This window comes from Rhamphochromis longiceps, linkage group LG20, assembly GCF_057381845.1.
Source record: "Rhamphochromis longiceps isolate RC_006_pf linkage group LG20, R_longiceps_female_GT1.1, whole genome shotgun sequence".
Classification (NCBI taxonomy): domain Eukaryota; kingdom Metazoa; phylum Chordata; class Actinopteri; order Cichliformes; family Cichlidae; genus Rhamphochromis; species Rhamphochromis longiceps.
In genome coordinates this window covers 20,809,011-20,827,572 of record NC_140576.1, presented here as the reverse complement: position 1 = coordinate 20,827,572, position 18,562 = coordinate 20,809,011, and the positions used below count along the sequence as shown (strand labels likewise).

The 18,562-nt window shown below is 44.4% G+C and overlaps 1 protein-coding gene across 7 annotated transcripts in view; it reads left to right on the top strand.

Annotated features, from left to right (window-relative positions):
- myt1a (myelin transcription factor 1a) overlaps nucleotides 1-18,562 on the top strand; it is a 77,991-nt gene that overhangs the window by 13,148 nt on the left and 46,281 nt on the right. For all 7 annotated transcript variants that reach the window (XM_085394429.1, XM_085394431.1, XM_085394430.1 and 4 more), the window contains 4 exons: nucleotides 2,118-2,320; nucleotides 2,461-2,676; nucleotides 9,034-9,182; nucleotides 18,498-18,560. In XM_085394429.1, coding sequence (XP_085250555.1) covers nucleotides 2,118-2,320; nucleotides 2,461-2,676; nucleotides 9,034-9,182; nucleotides 18,498-18,560 — 631 coding nt within the window. The remainder of the gene's footprint in view (nucleotides 1-2,117; nucleotides 2,321-2,460; nucleotides 2,677-9,033; nucleotides 9,183-18,497; nucleotides 18,561-18,562) is intronic.

The window sequence follows — 18,562 nt, the reverse complement described above, 5'->3', positions numbered from 1 at the left end:
GCAAGCGTGATAGTGAAGCCTGATCAACACCAATATAAAGTCCATTACAATAATCAAGCCGAGTGGTCACAAATGCATGTAAAACTCTCTCCTAGTCACAAAAAGAAATAAAAGGTTTTACTTTAGAGAGCTGCCTCAGCTGAAAAAAGCTTTTTCTCACCACTGCATTTACCTATTTGTCCATTTTAAGAGCTGTGTCAATTTTTACTCCAAGGTATCGTTATGGTTTTAACATAAACTCTCTATGGCACTGTTTGTGAACCGCATTCCCTCTGTGCAAATTGTTATTTGTTTGGTATCTTCTGATCAATTGCAGTGTTATAATACATCCATATTACAAGTAGATGAAGGCTTAAATGAGATATTTCAAATGACAAAGGCAATATTTATCTCCTTTAAAGATACCAAAGAAAAAAACTTGGTGAATCTGATAAGCATTAAGCACTTTCTTTCACTGTCTTATTCTTGAATATATTTTAGAACCAAGCACTCCTGCAATCTCCAAACAATTTAAACACAGAATAATACAAAAAGAAAAAGATTATGTAGTTAAGGCTGGAAATGATGACCCAAATTAAGGATGCATGATGGACCGAGCAGTGAAGGAAAGTCAGGTACAGGTTAACGTCCAAAAAAGTTTTTTTATTCAACCCCAAAACAAACTCGGTTAAACTACACAGAAAAATCTAAATGTTGGCCCATAAAAGAGGTCAAAGTAACAAAACTACACAAGCACTACAACAACTGAAACAAACTGACCTACCTAAACAGACAAGTGGAAACTTAAATAGTGGCTGATCAGCCCACAAAAACAAAAAAAGGGATAAAACACACAAAAACCCAACTGAGACTAACATAACAAATTCCATTTCCCCCCCATGATCCAGAATTGTGGTATGACCCAATTTGCAGTTCTCCATATAAGCTTGCTCTGCCCCTTTTCCACCTCTTAGCTCATCAACCAAGGGACCCCAGCAGCTGTCACTGAGGTAAAGAAAACAGAAGAAAGATTAAATCATACATACATAACAGTGTAAACTAAAATATCCTCACTTATTTTAAAATACAGTATTATGTGAGTATATAAATGAATTAATTCTAAACCAAAACCAATTCTTTATTACCCTGTAAATGAAATCCTATATCTAAAGGAAGAAAAATGTAAATGTAGTGTTATGTGTAAGCCTCTGTTGTAACATTGATGTTTGGTGGACATTACCACTGTGTGGCTGTAACTGCAGCCATCACAATGCAATACAGGTGACAGTGAATAAGTAAAAGTAACACATGATACAAAAGAAAACTAAGCTACAAAGTAAAACATTAAAACAATTAAAAGAAACCAAACACAGAAACAAGAAGACACACACCAAACATGAGAAGAGAGACAGATGGGGAAAAATTCTAATTCTGTTATACATTTACCCTCCTCACATCCATCAAGCACAAGGTAACCTATCAGTTGAACTGTGGGAGGAAGCCGAACTACCTGGAAGATGCCAGGCACAGGGAAAACGTGCAAACTCCACATATGAAGGCCTCATTTGGTTCCTGGTTTAGACCAGGAGTCTTTTTGCTGCGAGGTGACAGTGCTAACCATTCTATGTGAAATGGTCTTATTCACATTTTTTATACCACCTTTCAAACATAGCTAGGTTCTGCAAAGGGCTTTTATAATGTTTTCCATTCACACTCACATGCTAAAGAGGCAGAGCTGCCATGCGTGACACCTGTATCAGAAGCAACTTAAGGCGCAGTCCTGAGATTATAGGGGCAGAGAACCACCTGAGTTATATCCAAATGGAATATGTCATTCTACAATTATTCTGATCAATAAATGACATTATACCAAAAAACAAATTTTGTCAGTAACGTCTATAAATTTGTATTAATAACTGTATGGTTTTGTATAAAATGTTTTACTTTTTTAAATAATTTATACATAAAAGTTTGTTTTTTCACTTGCCAAGCTCTGTATAAAATTGTATGAGGTTCTGCTATAACTAAAAGCAAACCTGAACTAGTACATATGTTGCACTCATATAGTCGTAGAATATGCAGTAATCTCCTCCCAATTTCATGTCTCAAGGAAATCATTTTGTTCCACTTGTACGCAGCTAAATTATTCCCCAAGGCATCCTCCCCCAGTCACAGCATGTCAGGAAGCTTTTCTATGAGCACCTTGTCCTCCAGCGGTTATGACTATAGCCAAGATGCAGAGGCAGCCCACATGGCAGCAACAGCTATTCTCAACCTGTCCACCCGCTGCTGGGAGAGACCAGAGACACTCAGCACCAAGACCAGGGAGCCCTGCACCAAGGTGATGCACAGTGAATTTCATTTAGACGCAAGCTTCTTTTTTAAAACTACGGTTTAAAATAGCCTAACAATGAACAGTGTATGAAACTCGTGCTCTTTGAGTTTGCAGTCACTACATTTGCACACTGTGTCCTCACTTAGGAGGCGGATATTGAGGTGGATGAGAATGGCACCTTGGACCTTAGCATGAAGAAGACCAAGCGGGAGGGAGTACAGTCTCCAGAGCCTTCATCTTCTTTGTCTTCTTCCTCTCAACATGTGGGAGCCATTGCATCTCAGGGCCAAACTCAGCAAGAGTGGGAAGGCCCACTTGACTTCACCAAAATGGGTGGTGTCAAAGAAGAAGACCACGAAGAGGTAAGTAGAGATCTACTGTAAATGAGGACAGCTAGAGAAAATGAAAGCGAATCAGAGCTGATTTGTTGGGAACCTACAGTTCTTAATAAATGTATTAGAGCACCTGCAATAAAAACAAGAAAAACACAAATACTTTAGAAATCTGTCAAGATTGAAGTCGTAAATTATTATTAGTGTCATATTAAACCATTAAAAATTTAATTTGGAACGCCAGTAAATATTTTCAATTTGACATCTTAATCAAAAAACAATAATGTACTTTACTGCTTTTTCTCCTTTCTTGAAAAATAATACATTAGAAAGTTCATTGATAACAGAAATAATTATATTTTAGCTTTAAATTGTTGGTTTGATTAAAGTGATGCACATGGTGGATTAACCATTACAGAACCATAAAAAATGATTTAGGGAACAAGTAGTACTGTTCAATTACCCTTACATTGGGTGGTGGTCTAATAAGGTGGCATGGTTTGTGGCTCAGCTGCAGGGGAGCGGTGAAGCTGCCCCACATATCTGTTCTCCATCACCTGGTCATGGCTCCCTACTTCAGTAGGATCCCTGGACCTAAGGGGAGAGGATCACTGAGCTGCAGAGAGAGTGGGCTGTAGAAATTATGCAGCGGACTGTCTTATAAGCTGTTTGCACAAATTAAAAAAGACCTTCACACGCAGGAAGAACGTCCTGCCGGCCTGGGTCCTTGCTACAGTCACTTCTTTTCAGCCAGTGGAGGTGTTAACCCAGTTGCTGGCTGACCTGGTAGCTGTGCACCGGGAGCAGGCAGTGGTGCATCGCCATCTCCTAGATAAGCTGCGGGATCATTCCAAGCATGGGACAAGTGTAGTCGAATGTCTGGTTGCTTGGGCTGACTTTCACCTGAACATCACGAATAGGCCATAGTGCTGCTGCTCTCTTGCTCTTGACGAAGGCAGTCGCACTTTTTGTCACAGCTGCCGAGGCGAGCCGTGTGGAGTTAGAAGAAGGACCCAAGATGCAGGCAGTGGATAAGATGCCGGTGAGTTTATTTATACAGGGGTGAGAAGGCAAACAGGCAAGAGGGAAGACAAAACTAAAGACCTGAACTGGGAAAGCTAAATGACAAACCTGAGATGATACAAAAGGGGATGAGAGGCAGAGAGACGAGCTGGACACCGAGTAACACAGACTGACACGGAGGAACACAGACGAACCGGCAACAGGCAGGAAAACACACAGGGCTTAAATACACACACCAGTAATCAGGGGATGAGAGACAGGAGGGCAACACAGCTGGGAGGAATCTGGGCTGACGGGACAGGGGAAACGTAACCTGATCACACTCACATACGACACGGACCTTCACAATAAAACAGGAAACTCAGACACATGGAACCAGACAAGACATTGAACTAAACAGACAGATTCACAAACAGATGGGGTGACACCATAGACAGACAGATACAGACGCAGGCTCAGAGGCAGACCGAATATAACACAGAACCTAAACAATCATCTAAAAAATGATAACAAACCAAAAGCGCTGGGTCACCGACCCAGGACCATGACAGTACCCCCCCCCCCCCAAGGGCTGGCTCCAGACAGCCCAGCAGAAACACAAAAACCGACCAAAACAAAACAGAAAAGGACCCGACCAGGGCGGACGGAGGGGGCCCAGGACGGAGGGACAGAGTCCAAAAAGGCCCAGATGGTCAAGTTCAGGAGGCCGACCATGCGAATGGCAGCGGGGCAGGTCTGGATGCCGGCCACGCAGTAGGCAGTGGCGTGGAAACAGTCCTGGGGGCCGACCGTGCGGACGGCAACAGCGGCGTGGAAACAGTTCTGGGGGCCGACCGTGCGGACGGCAACAGCGGCGTGGAAACAAGTCCGGAGGCCGGCCACGCGGAAGGCAGTGGCGGCGTTCAGGAGGGCGTCCACGGTGGCGGAGATGCCCAACAAGCGGCCTGGCAGATGACCGACGATGTGGAGGTGGTAGTAAGGGACCTGAAGGCTGCGTGGCCCCTGCAGCCCCAGGCGAAGCAGAGGCTGGACCAGCAGAGGCTGGACCAGACGAGGCGGAAGCAGAGGCTGGACCAGACGAGGCGGAAGCTGAGGCTGGACCCGGCGATGCTGATGAGGATGAAGACACGGAGGCTGGACCCAGCGATGCTGATGAGGATGAAGACACGGAGGCTGGACCCGGCGATGCTGATGAGGATGAAGACACGGAGGCTGGACCCGGCGATGCTGATGAGGATGAAGACACGGAGGCTGGACCAGGCGAGGCTGATGAGGATGAAGACACGGAGGCTGGACCAGGCGAGGCTGATGAGGATGAAGACACGGAGGCTGGACCAGGCGAGGCTGAAGCAGAAGCGGAGGCTGGACCGGGCGAAGCAGCTGATGAGGATGCTGAAGCTGGGCTAGGCGAAGCAGCTGATGAGGATGCTGAAGCTGAAGCTGAGACTGCAGCGGGCGAGGGTGATGAGACTGCAGCTGGTGATGAGACTGCAGCTGATGGCTGGACGGGGTCCTCGGGCCCCCCAGCTGACGAGGCCGGACACTGGACGGGCTCCTCGGGCCCCCCAGCAAAAACAGTCTCAGAACCAGTGGGCACCGGAGCCCCTGGCACACACAGAACGGAACCAGCAGGCACACGGGCCTCTGGCAGGAATGCAACAGAACCAGCAGGCACACGGGCCTCTGGCAGGGACGCAACAGAACCAGCAGGCACACGGGCCTCTGGCAAACATAAAACAGACTGCAGCTGCACTGAGCAGTGACTCAGCTCAGGCAGCGACAGTCCGGTACAGTCCTCAGCTGGCTTCTTAACCTCCAGGGGTCCAGAGTCAGCTGGGGGCTGAAACCCAGCCTCTCGGGAGGCCCTGGAGTGTGTCTCAGTCTCAGAACTGGCCAGCTCTTGAGGAATGTTTCCATTGTTATTGGGTTTGTCTCTCTGCTTAGAGTACGAAGTTGTTGAACTGTCCGTTATGGGTTGGACTGACATGGCTTGCTGTACAGGAGGAGTAGGTGAAGGCTGAACAGGTGGTGGAGCAACTGACACAGGATGCAGGGCTGGTGGCTGCTGAACAGGAGGCTGAACTGAGGATAAAGCTAATGATTCTTCTGCCAACCGGGCTACTGACTGGGCCATGGATTGTAACAGGGTTTGTAATAAGTCTGGCTGTGGCTGTAATTGAGCTATGGATTGTGAGGCTGAATGTGGCGGAGGTGGCGACTGGGCTTCTGGCCGGGCGGCTAACTGAGCTTCTGGCCGGGCGGCTAACTGAGCTTCAGGCCATAAACAGTTTTTGTCCTGTGCCGTACAGAACATCACCCCTGAGTAAACAGTTCAGACCAATAATACTGTCCTGTCCACTCACCACAGCTGCCCGCTCGGAAATCCCCAGGTCCGACTGTGGCGAGGAGCGTCGGCAGCGTGAGCGCCGTTTCCCCCTTGAAGGCTGGGTTGACGGGCCGGGCAGTGAAGCATGAGTTGCAGGGTGGGTGGTAACAGCCGGGGGGTGAAGACGGAGTCCATTCAGAATGAAATTCTGTGCGAGCGGGTGAAGTGAGCTGAGCAGCCAGGGGAGACCAGAAACCAAGCGCTGTAGCCGATTAGCCACGGCTTGGCGAAATTCTCTCCCCTCGTGCTCCAGCCACGCGTTAATTAATTTGTCCACGGAGTAAACAATGTCCTCCCGGAGCTCCTTGGGCGGGTTGAATGCTGCTGGGTCCATAGTGGCCGGTTCGTACTGTCACGGCTGCCGAGGCGAGCCGTGTGGAGTTAGAAGAAGGACCCAAGATGCAGGCAGTGGATAAGATGCCGGTGAGTTTATTTATACAGGGGTGAGAAGGCAAACAGGCAAGAGGGAAGACAAAACTAAAGACCTGAACTGGGAAAGCTAAATGACAAACCTGAGATGATACAAAAGGGGATGAGAGGCAGAGAGACGAGCTGGACACCGAATAACACAGACTGACACGGAGGAACACAGACGAACCGGCAACAGGCAGGAAAACACACAGGGCTTAAATACACACACCAGTAATCAGGGGATGAGAGACAGGAGGGCAACACAGCTGGGAGGAATCTGGGCTGACGGGACAGGGGAAACGTAACCTGATCACACTCACATACGACACGGACCTTCACAATAAAACAGGAAACTCAGACACATGGAACCAGACAAGACATTGAACTAAACAGACAGATTCACAAACAGATGGGGTGACACCATAGACAGACAGATACAGACGCAGACTCAGAGGCAGACCGAATATAACACAGAACCTAAACAATCATCTAAAAAATGATAACAAACTAAAAGCGCTGGGTCACCGACCCAGGACCATGACACTTTTCTCCTCTCCTCTCCTCCTCTCCCTTAGCTTCCCTGCTTGGCCTCTTGTGTCCTTGTCTAGTCTTGTGTTTTTTGTATTACTTTTCCCTGGAACAGTCTCTCACAGAGAGGAATTATGGATTTGATCAACTGGTCCCTGAATGCAATTGACACCCTTTTCTCAATGAGAAGTCTGGGCTCGGGTGAGCCTGAGTGTCCAGGAGGTACTTTCCCTGCTGGATACTTGATGGACGGGTGGCATTACTCGAGGGTTGTGTGCCTGGCGGGACTGTCGATCGAAGACGCTGAAGATATCTATCTATTCGGAACCATGATAACAGGGTTCTTGCTGATCGGAGCTGGCTTGGCCCTGGCTTATCGAAGAATTAAGAAAGCGAAACCGGCTGTTCAAACCCCCACAAGGCTGCCCGCTGGGATTGAAACGATGGGACGAGGCGTGAGTTCTCAAAATGGGCTCATTGAGTGCAGCACGGATAAGATCTTGGAGAAGCTTGCAGCTGCCGTGAACACTCAGAATAAGACCTCTGAGCGCAAATTGGATTACACCTTGGAGAAGCACTCAGAATAAGAGTTGTTCGCACTAAAGTAAAAGCCACCATCACTTCATGCGGCTACCACTTCAGCACCAGCTGTGATCTCAAGGCTGGAGCTGAACAAAAACACCCTGATAACAGACGGTGCTTAGACTGTTCCTCCCCTATGCAAGGCCACCTGGGTTGGCTGGAAGACTGTTTACTTAGCCTGGCAGGGCGAAGGACACTGTCTCAGCTGAACTCTGGACACACACACACATACACATACACTGATACACACTCATCCCCCCTCCCTTTCCAAACGCCTTCGATGCTTGTCCCCTCCCGGGGAAGATAGCGGTCGACTGGACCAACGCAGACATGCTGCAGGACCGGATGCGCTGTTTACACTGGCTCTCTATTACCCTTTACCCTCCCCTGTTGCTTGTCTCGTGTTTCTATAGTGTATTGATAGTCATGTGCTTTTTGTAGGCGCTGAGGTGTTGTTTTTTTTCTGTTCTCAAACTGATCTCCCTGTTGGAGCTCAGTCTGGGGGGAGTTCTTTTTTCTCCTCGTATTTCCTCATGTTGTGTATTTACCATTGTTATACCTCTCTGACCTGTCTTTCCCATATGATCTTTGTGTAATGTATGTATGGTCGGAAGGGTAAGATGGCGCTGGCATGGCTGGCTGCCTTAACCCAATTTCCCTCGTGATGAACAAAGTATGATCAATCAATCAATCAAATTAAATACAGGTGAAAAAATGCATGGAGTAAAGGCTGCAGTTAGCTCGCACCAGACACATCCCTTAATTCTGGGGACAGATTGGCCAGGGTTTATTAACCTTTTGGGGCAGTATGAGGGATGCATTCACGACCTTTAGCGGTGTGTAGTGTCTGTGCTCACTGGTGATGCGGGTCATCTGATGCTGACTCTGGGGAGGAGGAGATGGCAGGTACTTCACTTGAGGCCCCGCTGCCTCTAGTAATTCACTCCACACACGATTTCCTATTATAACAGTCTTGCGATGACATCCTATGCTCAGCCTTTGACCAAGTGATTAAAATTGATGGATTTATTAAGTGATTCATAACACTCGCACGAAAGAAGAAGCCATGGAAAATGATTTTCCAGGCGGATTATGTGCGCCGATGGCACATGTCCTGCCTGGAGTGTCCGGAGTTGGTTAACCAGCATCCCAAAAGAGATACTGACTGGCCAGGGGCCTCTGTTCATGTCTTGTACACTAAAAGAACTGCACGAAACATGAATTTTAAATTCTTCTTCAGCCACCCCACCAACCCCTCTGTTGTTTACAGTGCAGGAGGTGCCCCAGGCCTCAACGGGATTCCTCCCTTTCGGTTATTGTTTGGCAGGAAGCCGTGAGAGCATGGAGCAGACTGTCTCCTAAATTGTTTGCACAAATAAAAAAAATTCACATTTGGGAAAAACTGTCTGGCAGCCTGGGTCCTTGCTACAAGCACCTTATGTCTTACCTTGCTTTAGGTGGAGTACACAGCTCCCTCATATACCTCATCTGAAGGTGAGGAAGAGGACCAAGAGAACTTGGAGGACAGGAAATACCCCGGTGAGGTCACCACCACCAGCTTCAAGGTCAAGTTTCAGCCCAAAGACAGCAAAAAAGAGCTTCTTGTGTAAGTCTTTAATATTTTTTACAAACCTTGTGTGATGAAAACCAGCTGTACAATTAAGAGCTGTGGCAGAGAAACAAACCCAGTTGCAAAGATATTTTTTAAATGAATGGCAGTTTGTAAATTGGTCTGTAATGATCTAAAGCAGTGGAATCTCAAGAGGGGTTTATAGGAAATTATAGCTAAATGTTTAATACATTTAAGAGGGATTATGTCAGTAGGGCAGGAAGACGTGTGCATGTGAGAAATTATATCAATGAAATATGTCATGCAAATTAGTGCTCGCAAAGAAATTTTGAAATTTGGGTTGTGGGGGTTCAATTGGGACAGATGGAAAACTTTGTGTATCCTCATATTAAATAAGAAGTGTAAAACTACTGACAAAGGATTATTCAAGGCCTCAGTTTCAAAGGGTTAATAAGCAACTGTAATATTTTTTTGGGTTCTGTTCTGAGTGGAACATCTTTTGTGGAAAAACAAACTTTCTGACCAGGTCAGTAGGCTGGTCAGAAACCTGGCGTCAGCAAGTCAGCAATGTGCGTATTTTGGTTCATTGTCCTGCAGAGAGCAGCCTAAGTGGCCTTCCAGGTGCCAACAGCTAACCAGATGCTGCTGCACAGAAGAGACAGAACTCTCAGCTTCAGTTGGTGGAAACAGAGGAGGTTGATAGATGTTAAATGTAGAGACACCATAGCCAAAGACGTCACGGTACTGTGTTGTTGATCCAGGATAGCTGCTTGCTCCAGGTGGACAGTGCTTCTAACTCCTGGTTGGCTCGTTTGGTTTTCCTGTTAATGTGCAGATAGACGCCAGAGGAAAGACTAACCTTGGCACCGACAATGGCATAGAACTCTCTCCAAATGCAGGATGTAAACTGGGGTCCCCGATCGAATGTGATGTGTTGAAAGAACCCACAAACTTTTCTCAGTGAGTTGCTAATAATAGACAGCAATGAAGTGATTGTGAAAGTTCCAAACAGGACAGAAGGAGGCAAGATCTCTAACGAGGATGATGAGGGTTTCATCTTTCCCATTACTGTAACTAAGTCATTCACTTTTATTGGAGAGAAGGAGATACATGACTCAGGACACTGGTGATCATCTTCATAATGGGAGGAACATAAAGATAATTTCATCTTATCTACAAAGTCACTGATAAATATATAACGCTCTGTTAAAATAGCCTCTTTCACTGTCTCATTGTTTGATAAACAAACAAACCCGTGGTCTTTCATAGCTGCTCTGCTTTTCAACAGGCATGCTGAAGACCACAAGTTCTATTATTTAGCCAGGGTGAGCAAGAAACAAGCGACAGAAGGTTTCTGTCTCTTGTTTGTCACTTTCTGTCACCTTATGGAGCAGGTCATCTACCAAGCAGAATGTGGGTGGGTCAGTATCCTCAAGTACTGAACTCAAGTTCCTCCCAATGCTCCTGACTCACAACTGGAGGGTGTGTGTGAATGTTAGAGCGGGCACCAAGGTTTGAACATGTGTGTGGCTGGGTGAATGAAGCTTGTAGTAAAAAGCACAAAAGAGTACTCAGAGTAGACAAGTGTTAGGGGGGAATTCAAGATGGCGCCGTAGAGTAGACATTGTGGCTGAGTGAGCTCCAGTGGTATTTGTTAATATTTATCTCATATCTTTATATTTGAACGGCGTCAAGTACAGAATTTCCAAAGGGGAGTGTTTTGACATGAACCTGAACAGTTACTTCCTAAAAATCTCGGACAGAAGTACAAAAAAATCATTGAGGAAAACTCCCAGTTATGCTGAAAACAAAGAGGAGCTAGGCACCATACCGGAGATACTGAGCATGTCTGCTAGTCCCGGCTCTATGGAACCAAGTATTGTTCACGCTTTGGATAGAATAACTGATAATCTTACTAAAGTAATTGACTCCAAGATTTCTACTGTTCTCGAAGCTATTAAAAAACAGACCTCACAGCTGCAGGCGATCGCCACCAGAATGAATGAGGCGGAGAAATGGATTGCTAATGTGGAGGACACGGCGACATTATCAGAGGCTAAGCTGGCACAACTCGAGAAACAAATACATGAGATGCTAGAACATAAAGATGAACTTGACAACCGAGGTCGCAGGTGCAACGTACGTATAGTCGGCTTACCTGAAGGCACGGAGGGCCCAGATCCAGTTAAGTTCCTTGAAAAGTGGATCCCGGAGTACCTCCAGATGGACACAAAGGCAGGGAGGCTGAAACTTGACCGAGCACACCGATCCTCAGCACCGAAGCCCGGCGTTGATCAACATCCCAGGCCACTTATAATGAAGTTTCACAACTATGCAGATAAACAACGCGTGATGGAGGCGGCTCGTCGGCTCGGACCCCACCGATCTAACAAGGACAGCCCCACATGTAAGGAATCTAGGATTTCCTTCTTTAATGATTAGCTGAGGTCGTTCGAAGACGGAAACCTTTCGATGATGTAAAGGTGCGGCTGAGGAAGATGAATGTGGACTATGCATTACTATACCCAGCTACCTTGAGAGTAATGGTGAACGGGACTCAGAGGAGATTTAACACCCCGAAGGAGGCCGTTTCGCTGCTTCATTCACTTGAACAGAGGCAGGAAGACACTACTCGTCAGTAACTTGTCTATCAGTAGGTGACTTAAATAATATGGCAAGTAATCAGCTGCATTTGTGTACATGGAATGTAAGAGTGGTCCATAATCGTATTAAAAGGAGAAAAATACTCACCTTTCTGAAAAAAGAACACATTGATATTGCACTTTTGCAAGAAACACATTTATATGATGTAGAACACCTTAAATTACCGCAAGGTGGAATTGGACAGGTATTTTTCTCGTCATTTACCTCAAGAAGTAGAGGGGTGCAATCCTTGTGAGGAAAAGCCCCCTTTTTTCAAATACAGAGTGTGTCAAGGACAGGCATGGAAGGTATGTTATAGTCAAGGGAATATTATTGGGTATGGTTGTTTCTATATTGAATGTTTACTACCATCCTGCTCATTCGTCTGATTTTATGACCACAGTATTTACAGACTTCGCTGAGATTAACTCTGACATTTCTATAGTGTGGGGAGATTTCAATTGTATACTGAATCCTGTTATTGACAGGCTCCCCCACAAGCCTTTGCCTCTCTCACCACAAGCTAAGGCACTTAATTCTATCTGTGAAGATTTGAGATTTGTAGATGTATGGAGAATAAAACTAGGATTGATTTTTTTTTTTTTTTTACCAGGGCTATTGTTGCACTTAGTCTTATCGTGTGAAATTAGTAGTATTCTAATCTCAGGCCATGCCAATGTAATGCTGGATCTCTCTCTCAAAGATATGGTAAACAGAGGAAAATACTGGAGGTTAAATACAACTATTCTAAAGGACCATACATTTATATCTTACTTCAACACTGAGTTTAGATATTTTTTGTACATCAACCGGCAGTCAACAAATGACTCTGCCCTACTGTGGGAAACTATTAAATTATACCAATAAGCGGCAGCAGAAATTGAGGAAGCAGAATCAGTTAATGACAGAATTTAAAACAAAAGAAAGTACTTATGCTGATTCCCCAACTCCTGCCTTACTGCAAGAGATATCTGCTGTCAGATCAACTTTAGATAGCCTTTTTACACAAGATTAAGAACTTAACCTTAAGTTTACTACAGGGAGTGCAGAATTATTAGGCAAGTTGTATTTTTGAGGAATAATTTTATTATTGAACAACAACCATGTTCTCAATGAACCCAAAAAACTCATTAATTTCAAAGCTGAATGTTTTTGGAAGTAGTTTTTAGTTTGTTTTTAGTTTTAGCTATTTTAGGGGGGTATCTGTGTGTGCAGGTGACTATTACTGTGCATAATTATTAGGCAACTTAACAAAAAACAAATATATACCCATTTCAATTATTTATTTTTACCAGTGAAACCAATATAACATCTCCACATTCACAAATATACATTTCTGACATTCAAAAACAAAAGAAAAACAAATCAGCGACCAATATAGCCACCTTTCTTTGCAAGGACACTCAAAAGCCTGCCATCCATGGATTCTGTCAGTGTTTTGATCTGTTCACCATCAACATTGCGTGCAGCAGCAACCACAGCCTCCCAGACACTGTTCAGAGAGGTGTACTGTTTTCCCTCCTTGTAAATCTCACGTTTGATGATGGACCACAGGTTCTCAATGGGGTTCAGATCAGGTGAACAAGGTGGCCGTGTCATTAGTTTTTCTTCTTTTATACCCTTTCTTGCCAGCCACGCTGTGGAGTACTTGGACGCGTGTGATGGACCATTGTCCTGCATGAAAATCACGTTTTTCTTGAAGGATGCAGACTTCTTCCTGTACCACTGCTTGAAGAAGGTGTCTTCCAGAAACTGGCAGTAGGACTGGGAGTTGAGCTTGACTCCTCAACCCGAAAAGGCCCCACAAGCTCATCTTTGATGAAACCAGCCCAAACCAGTACTCCACCTCCACCTTGCTGGCGTCTGAGTCGGACTGGAGCTCTCTGCCCTTTACCAATCCAGCCACAGGCCCATCCATCTGGCCCATCAAGACTCACTCTCATTTCATCAGTCCATAAAACCTTAGAAAAACCAGTCTTGAGATATTTCTTGGCCCAGTCTTGACGTTTCAGCTTGCGTATCTTGTTCAGTGGTGGTCGTCTTTCAGCCTTTCTTACCTTGGCCATGTCTCTGAGTATTGCACACCTTGTGCTCTTGGGCACTCCAGTGATGTTGCAGCTCTGAAATATGGCCAAACTGGTGGCAAGTGGCATCTTGGCAGCTGCACGCTTGACTTTTCTCAGTTCATGGGCAGTTATTTTGCACCTTGGTTTTTCCACACGCTTCTTGCGACCCTGTTGACTATTTTGAATGAAACGCTTGATTGTTCGATGATCACGCTTCAGAAGCTTTGCAATTTTGAGACTGCTGCATCCCTCTGCAAGATATCTCACTATTTTTGACTTTTCTGAGCCTGTCAAGTCCTTCTTTTGACCCATTTTGCCAAAGGAAAGGACGTTGCCTAATAATTAAGCACACCTGATATAGGGTGTTGATGTCATTAGACCACACCCCTTCTCATTACAGAGATGCACATCACCTAATATGCTTAATTGGTAGTAGGCTTTCAAGCCTATACAGCTTGGAGTAAGACAACATGCATGAAGAGGATGATGTGGACAAAATACTCATTTGCCTAATAATTCTGCACTCCCTGTAGACAAAGATTTTATGAACATGGAAACAAACCCGGAAAATACTTGGCATATCTTACCAAGAAAAGATCCGAAACACAAGTTATTACAGTTATTTGTGATGCTCAGAATGAGCATGTATATGATAGTAAAACCATAAATAACATCTTCAAAGAATTTTATTGTAGACTATATACATCTGAACAACCAGTTGACGCACTGGAATTAATGGAGGATTTCTTCTCCAGGCTCAATCTGCCTACCATAGCAACAAAACAACAGACCACCTTCAATGCTCCCATTTCTAGAGGGGAAGTACTAAACGCTATAAAAACTTTAAAGAACGGAAAAGCCCCAGGACCTGATGGTTTTAGTAGAGAATTTTATAAAGAATTCAGTGAGCTGTTAATAGACCCATTACTTAATATGTTTAGATATTCGTTCTTGCGTAATAGATTACCTCAGACTGTAAGGGAACCTAATATCTCTCTTATTTTGAAGAAGGGGAAGTGTGCAGAGTCTTGTTCCTCTTATAGACCGATAGCTCTTCTAAATGTGGACCAGAAGATACTTTCTAAAATATTAGCTACTCGACTCGAAACTCTCCTGCCTCTAATTATTAAAGAAGAGCAAACAGGCTTTATAAAAGGCCGTAATTCCCGTAACAATGTCAGGCCCCTTCTCAGTCTGATTCAGGCTGCTCAGCAAAGGAACATGGGCGGTTTGGTGCTTTCTCTGGATGCAAGACATCAGTACCGGCTTTACTTAACATTATTATCTTGGGGGTAACTGTGACCGAGGACCTGTCCTGGGGCAACCATATCACCTCAGTTGCACGGAAAGCCCAACAGCGCCTCTACTACCTGAGGAGACTGCGGAGCGCACACATTCCCAGATCTCTGATGTTGAACTTCTACAACTGTGCCATCAGCAGCGTTCTGACGTATGGATTTCTAGTGTGGTTCCCCAGCTGCACCAAGGCCGATCAGCAAGCACTCCAGCGGGTGGTGAAAGAAGCTGGCAGAATTATTGGAATAAGTCTGCCAGAGATTAGTAATATCTTCCCCACTCGCTGTCTGAGACGGGTGCACAGTATTCTGCGGGACCAACATCACCCTGCGCGCCACCTTTTCCACCTGCTGCCCTCAGGGAGAAGGTACAGGTCTATACAGGCCAGAACATCCAGACTGGCCAACAGCCTGTATCCACAGGCTGTGAGGCTCCTGAACTCTCTGCCCCCCTCTCACGGACAATAACCATATCCAACTTCTTAATAGCACTGAACTTACTTGTCAGGTTCTCATGTTTACTTGTCATGTTCTCATGTTGTTGCTAAGGATTGTCTTATTGCACTGGAGTCACACTGGGTTAAATATTTACACTTGGGTTTTAAGGGGTATTTATTATTTTCTTCATTATTTTATTTACGGGTTGTACGGAAGCCCCAAATGCAATTTCATTGTTCTCTGACAATGACAATAAATAAATAAATAAATAAATATTGATACATTTAGTCAGTTTTCTGGTTATAAAGTAAATTTGACTAAGTCGGAGGCTATGCCAACTGGGAGCCTTAATTCAGTGCCAACTGGACTGTTTTCTTTCCTCTTCATGAGGTCCCCCACAGATTTTGTATACTATTTATAACTCCAAAATTTAAACAAATGTATAAAGCAAATTTTGCCCCTCTGTTCAAGAAGGTAAAGCAGGATTTGGAGAGATGGAATTCCCTACCTGTTTCCTGGCTAGAACGTATACCAATGGTTAAGATGAATATTTTGCCTCAACTGTTATATCCTGTTCAAATTATTCCAGTTATAATTTCAAATAGGGTGATGAAGGATCTGAATAGCTGGCTAAGCTCTTTTATATGGAGCAAACGCAGACCAAAACTTAAGATGGCCACACTACAGCTCCCAGGTTCAGTAGGGGGTTTAGATTTACCAAATATTAGAACTGGGGTGGGCAATTCCAGGCCCCGAGGGCCGGTGTCCTGCAGGTTTTAGATCTCACCTTGGGTCAACACACCTGAATCACATGATTAGTTCGTTACCAGGCCTCTGGAGAACTTCAGGACATGTTGAGGAGCTAATTTAGCCATTGAAATCAGCTGTGTTGGTTCAAGGACACATCTAAAACCTGCAGGGACACCGGCCCTCGAGGCCTGGAGTTGCCCACCCCTGTATTAGTACATATCAATTGAGTACTCACATGTGCTATATTCATGACTGGGTCACAAATAATTCACACTCTATCTGGTTGGGGATTGAAACCTCTCTTTCAAAGTATCCATTAAGGGACTAACTGTCCCTTAATAACTGTTCTTTAAGAACTTTAAAGATATTAGATCGGGCTGTGATAATCCAATCACACTTAATACACTTAAGGCCTGACGGTCAGTATGTCGAATTGAGGGAAGGTTGAAGTTAACATCTATGTTCACCCCTATTGTGAATAATCTTCACTTTCAACCGGGGATGTTTGATATAGGTTTTAAGGAATGGAAGAACAAAGGAGTTCACAGACTGAGGGACTTATTCTCCGACAATGTGGTTATGCCATTTGACCAAATGGTTGAGAAATATTCTCTCCCCAAACATGACTTTTTCCATTATTTACAGATAAGGCATTATATCTTGCACAGTACTAACTTCAGTGAGAGTCATGAAGTCTCTCATGTTAAGAAATTATTATTTTTAACAGATAAAGAGGTACCTGTGAAGATATTTTCTACGGCTTTATATTCTGTACCTTCAGTGATGTCACAGAGGCTTAAAGGCACACGGGAAAAGGAGTTAGGTATAATAATTGATAATGAATAGTGGAAACATGTCTGGAGTTATGCCAAATCAATCTCAGTTTGTAATCGTACCAAAGCAATACAGTTAAAAATCATACACAGAATGCATATATCCATATTTCGCAGACATAATAATAATAATAATAATGGATACTTTATTGATCCCCATGGGGAAATTACTTGTTTTTCTCTGCATTTGACCCATTCACTCAGTGAAGCAGTGGGCAGCCCACTAAGCAGGCGCCCGGGGAGCAGTGTGTAGGGACGGTACCTTGCTCAGGGGTACCTCAGGGTAGCCGTTAAGTGGATTCGAACCGCCGACCTTCCGATCATGGGGCGACCACTTTACCTACTGAGCTATCCCTGCCCCTAAACATCAATATAATCCTACCCTTTCACCCATGTGCATCAAATGCAAGACAGAAATTGGTACCCTAACTCACAGCTTCTGTTCATGTTTGAAATTGCAAGAATATTGGTCTAATGTGTTATCTGAAATGGAGAAGATTTTGGGTTGTAAATTGGAGATGGACCCTTTGTCTCTCATACTGAGTCTCCCCAGCCGGCGGTTAATATCCAAGAATAATAGGAGGTTGTATTGTATTCTCACCTATGCGGTGAGGAATATACTACTCCAATGGATTAATGAAAAAGCACCAACTATTAAAGGTTGGAAAAGAGTAGTGTTGGATCTAGTGCCATTGGAATATCTTACATGTGTACTGCACTCAAAAACAGACCAATTCTTCAAGGTGTAGGAACCATACTTGAATTATGTGGAACCTGATGTCTCTAGTATTATGTTACAAGGATTCTCTTGAGTGTTCAAACTGCAATGTACTACTGGGACCACAGGTATTGTACTGTATTATATTCTTTATTTACTTTTTAGATGGATCTGAGCTGGTGTTTTGTTTTGTGTTTAGTTCTCAGTCTGTTTGTTTGTTTTTGTTTTTGCTTTGTTTTGGGGGTTGTTATTGCTTTGTGGGGTGTTTTTTGGGGGGGGGTTGTTTGGGGGGGGGGGTTATGGCTCTGAACTGTACACATTATTATGTTATGTAATTATGTACTATTTGTGAAAATGGAAAAAAAAAATATATATATATATAAAGAAAAGTGTTATAGTTAAGTACCAGTCGATTTTTGTTGCTTGCTTTATTGCATATGTAATTATGAGTTTCTCTTTTAGAAAGGGAGAGTATTTAAATGAAATGAAATGAAAACATGGGAGCAAAAGACAATGCAAGACACAGGATATGTGCACAAGAAAGCTTTTGTTTTCTGAAAAGTCTGTAGAAGCACTACACTGATCTGTGAATGTGTTCTTGACCCTAGGTGTCCTACTCCAGGCTGTGATGGCAGTGGACACATTACTGGCAATTACGCATCACATCGGAGGT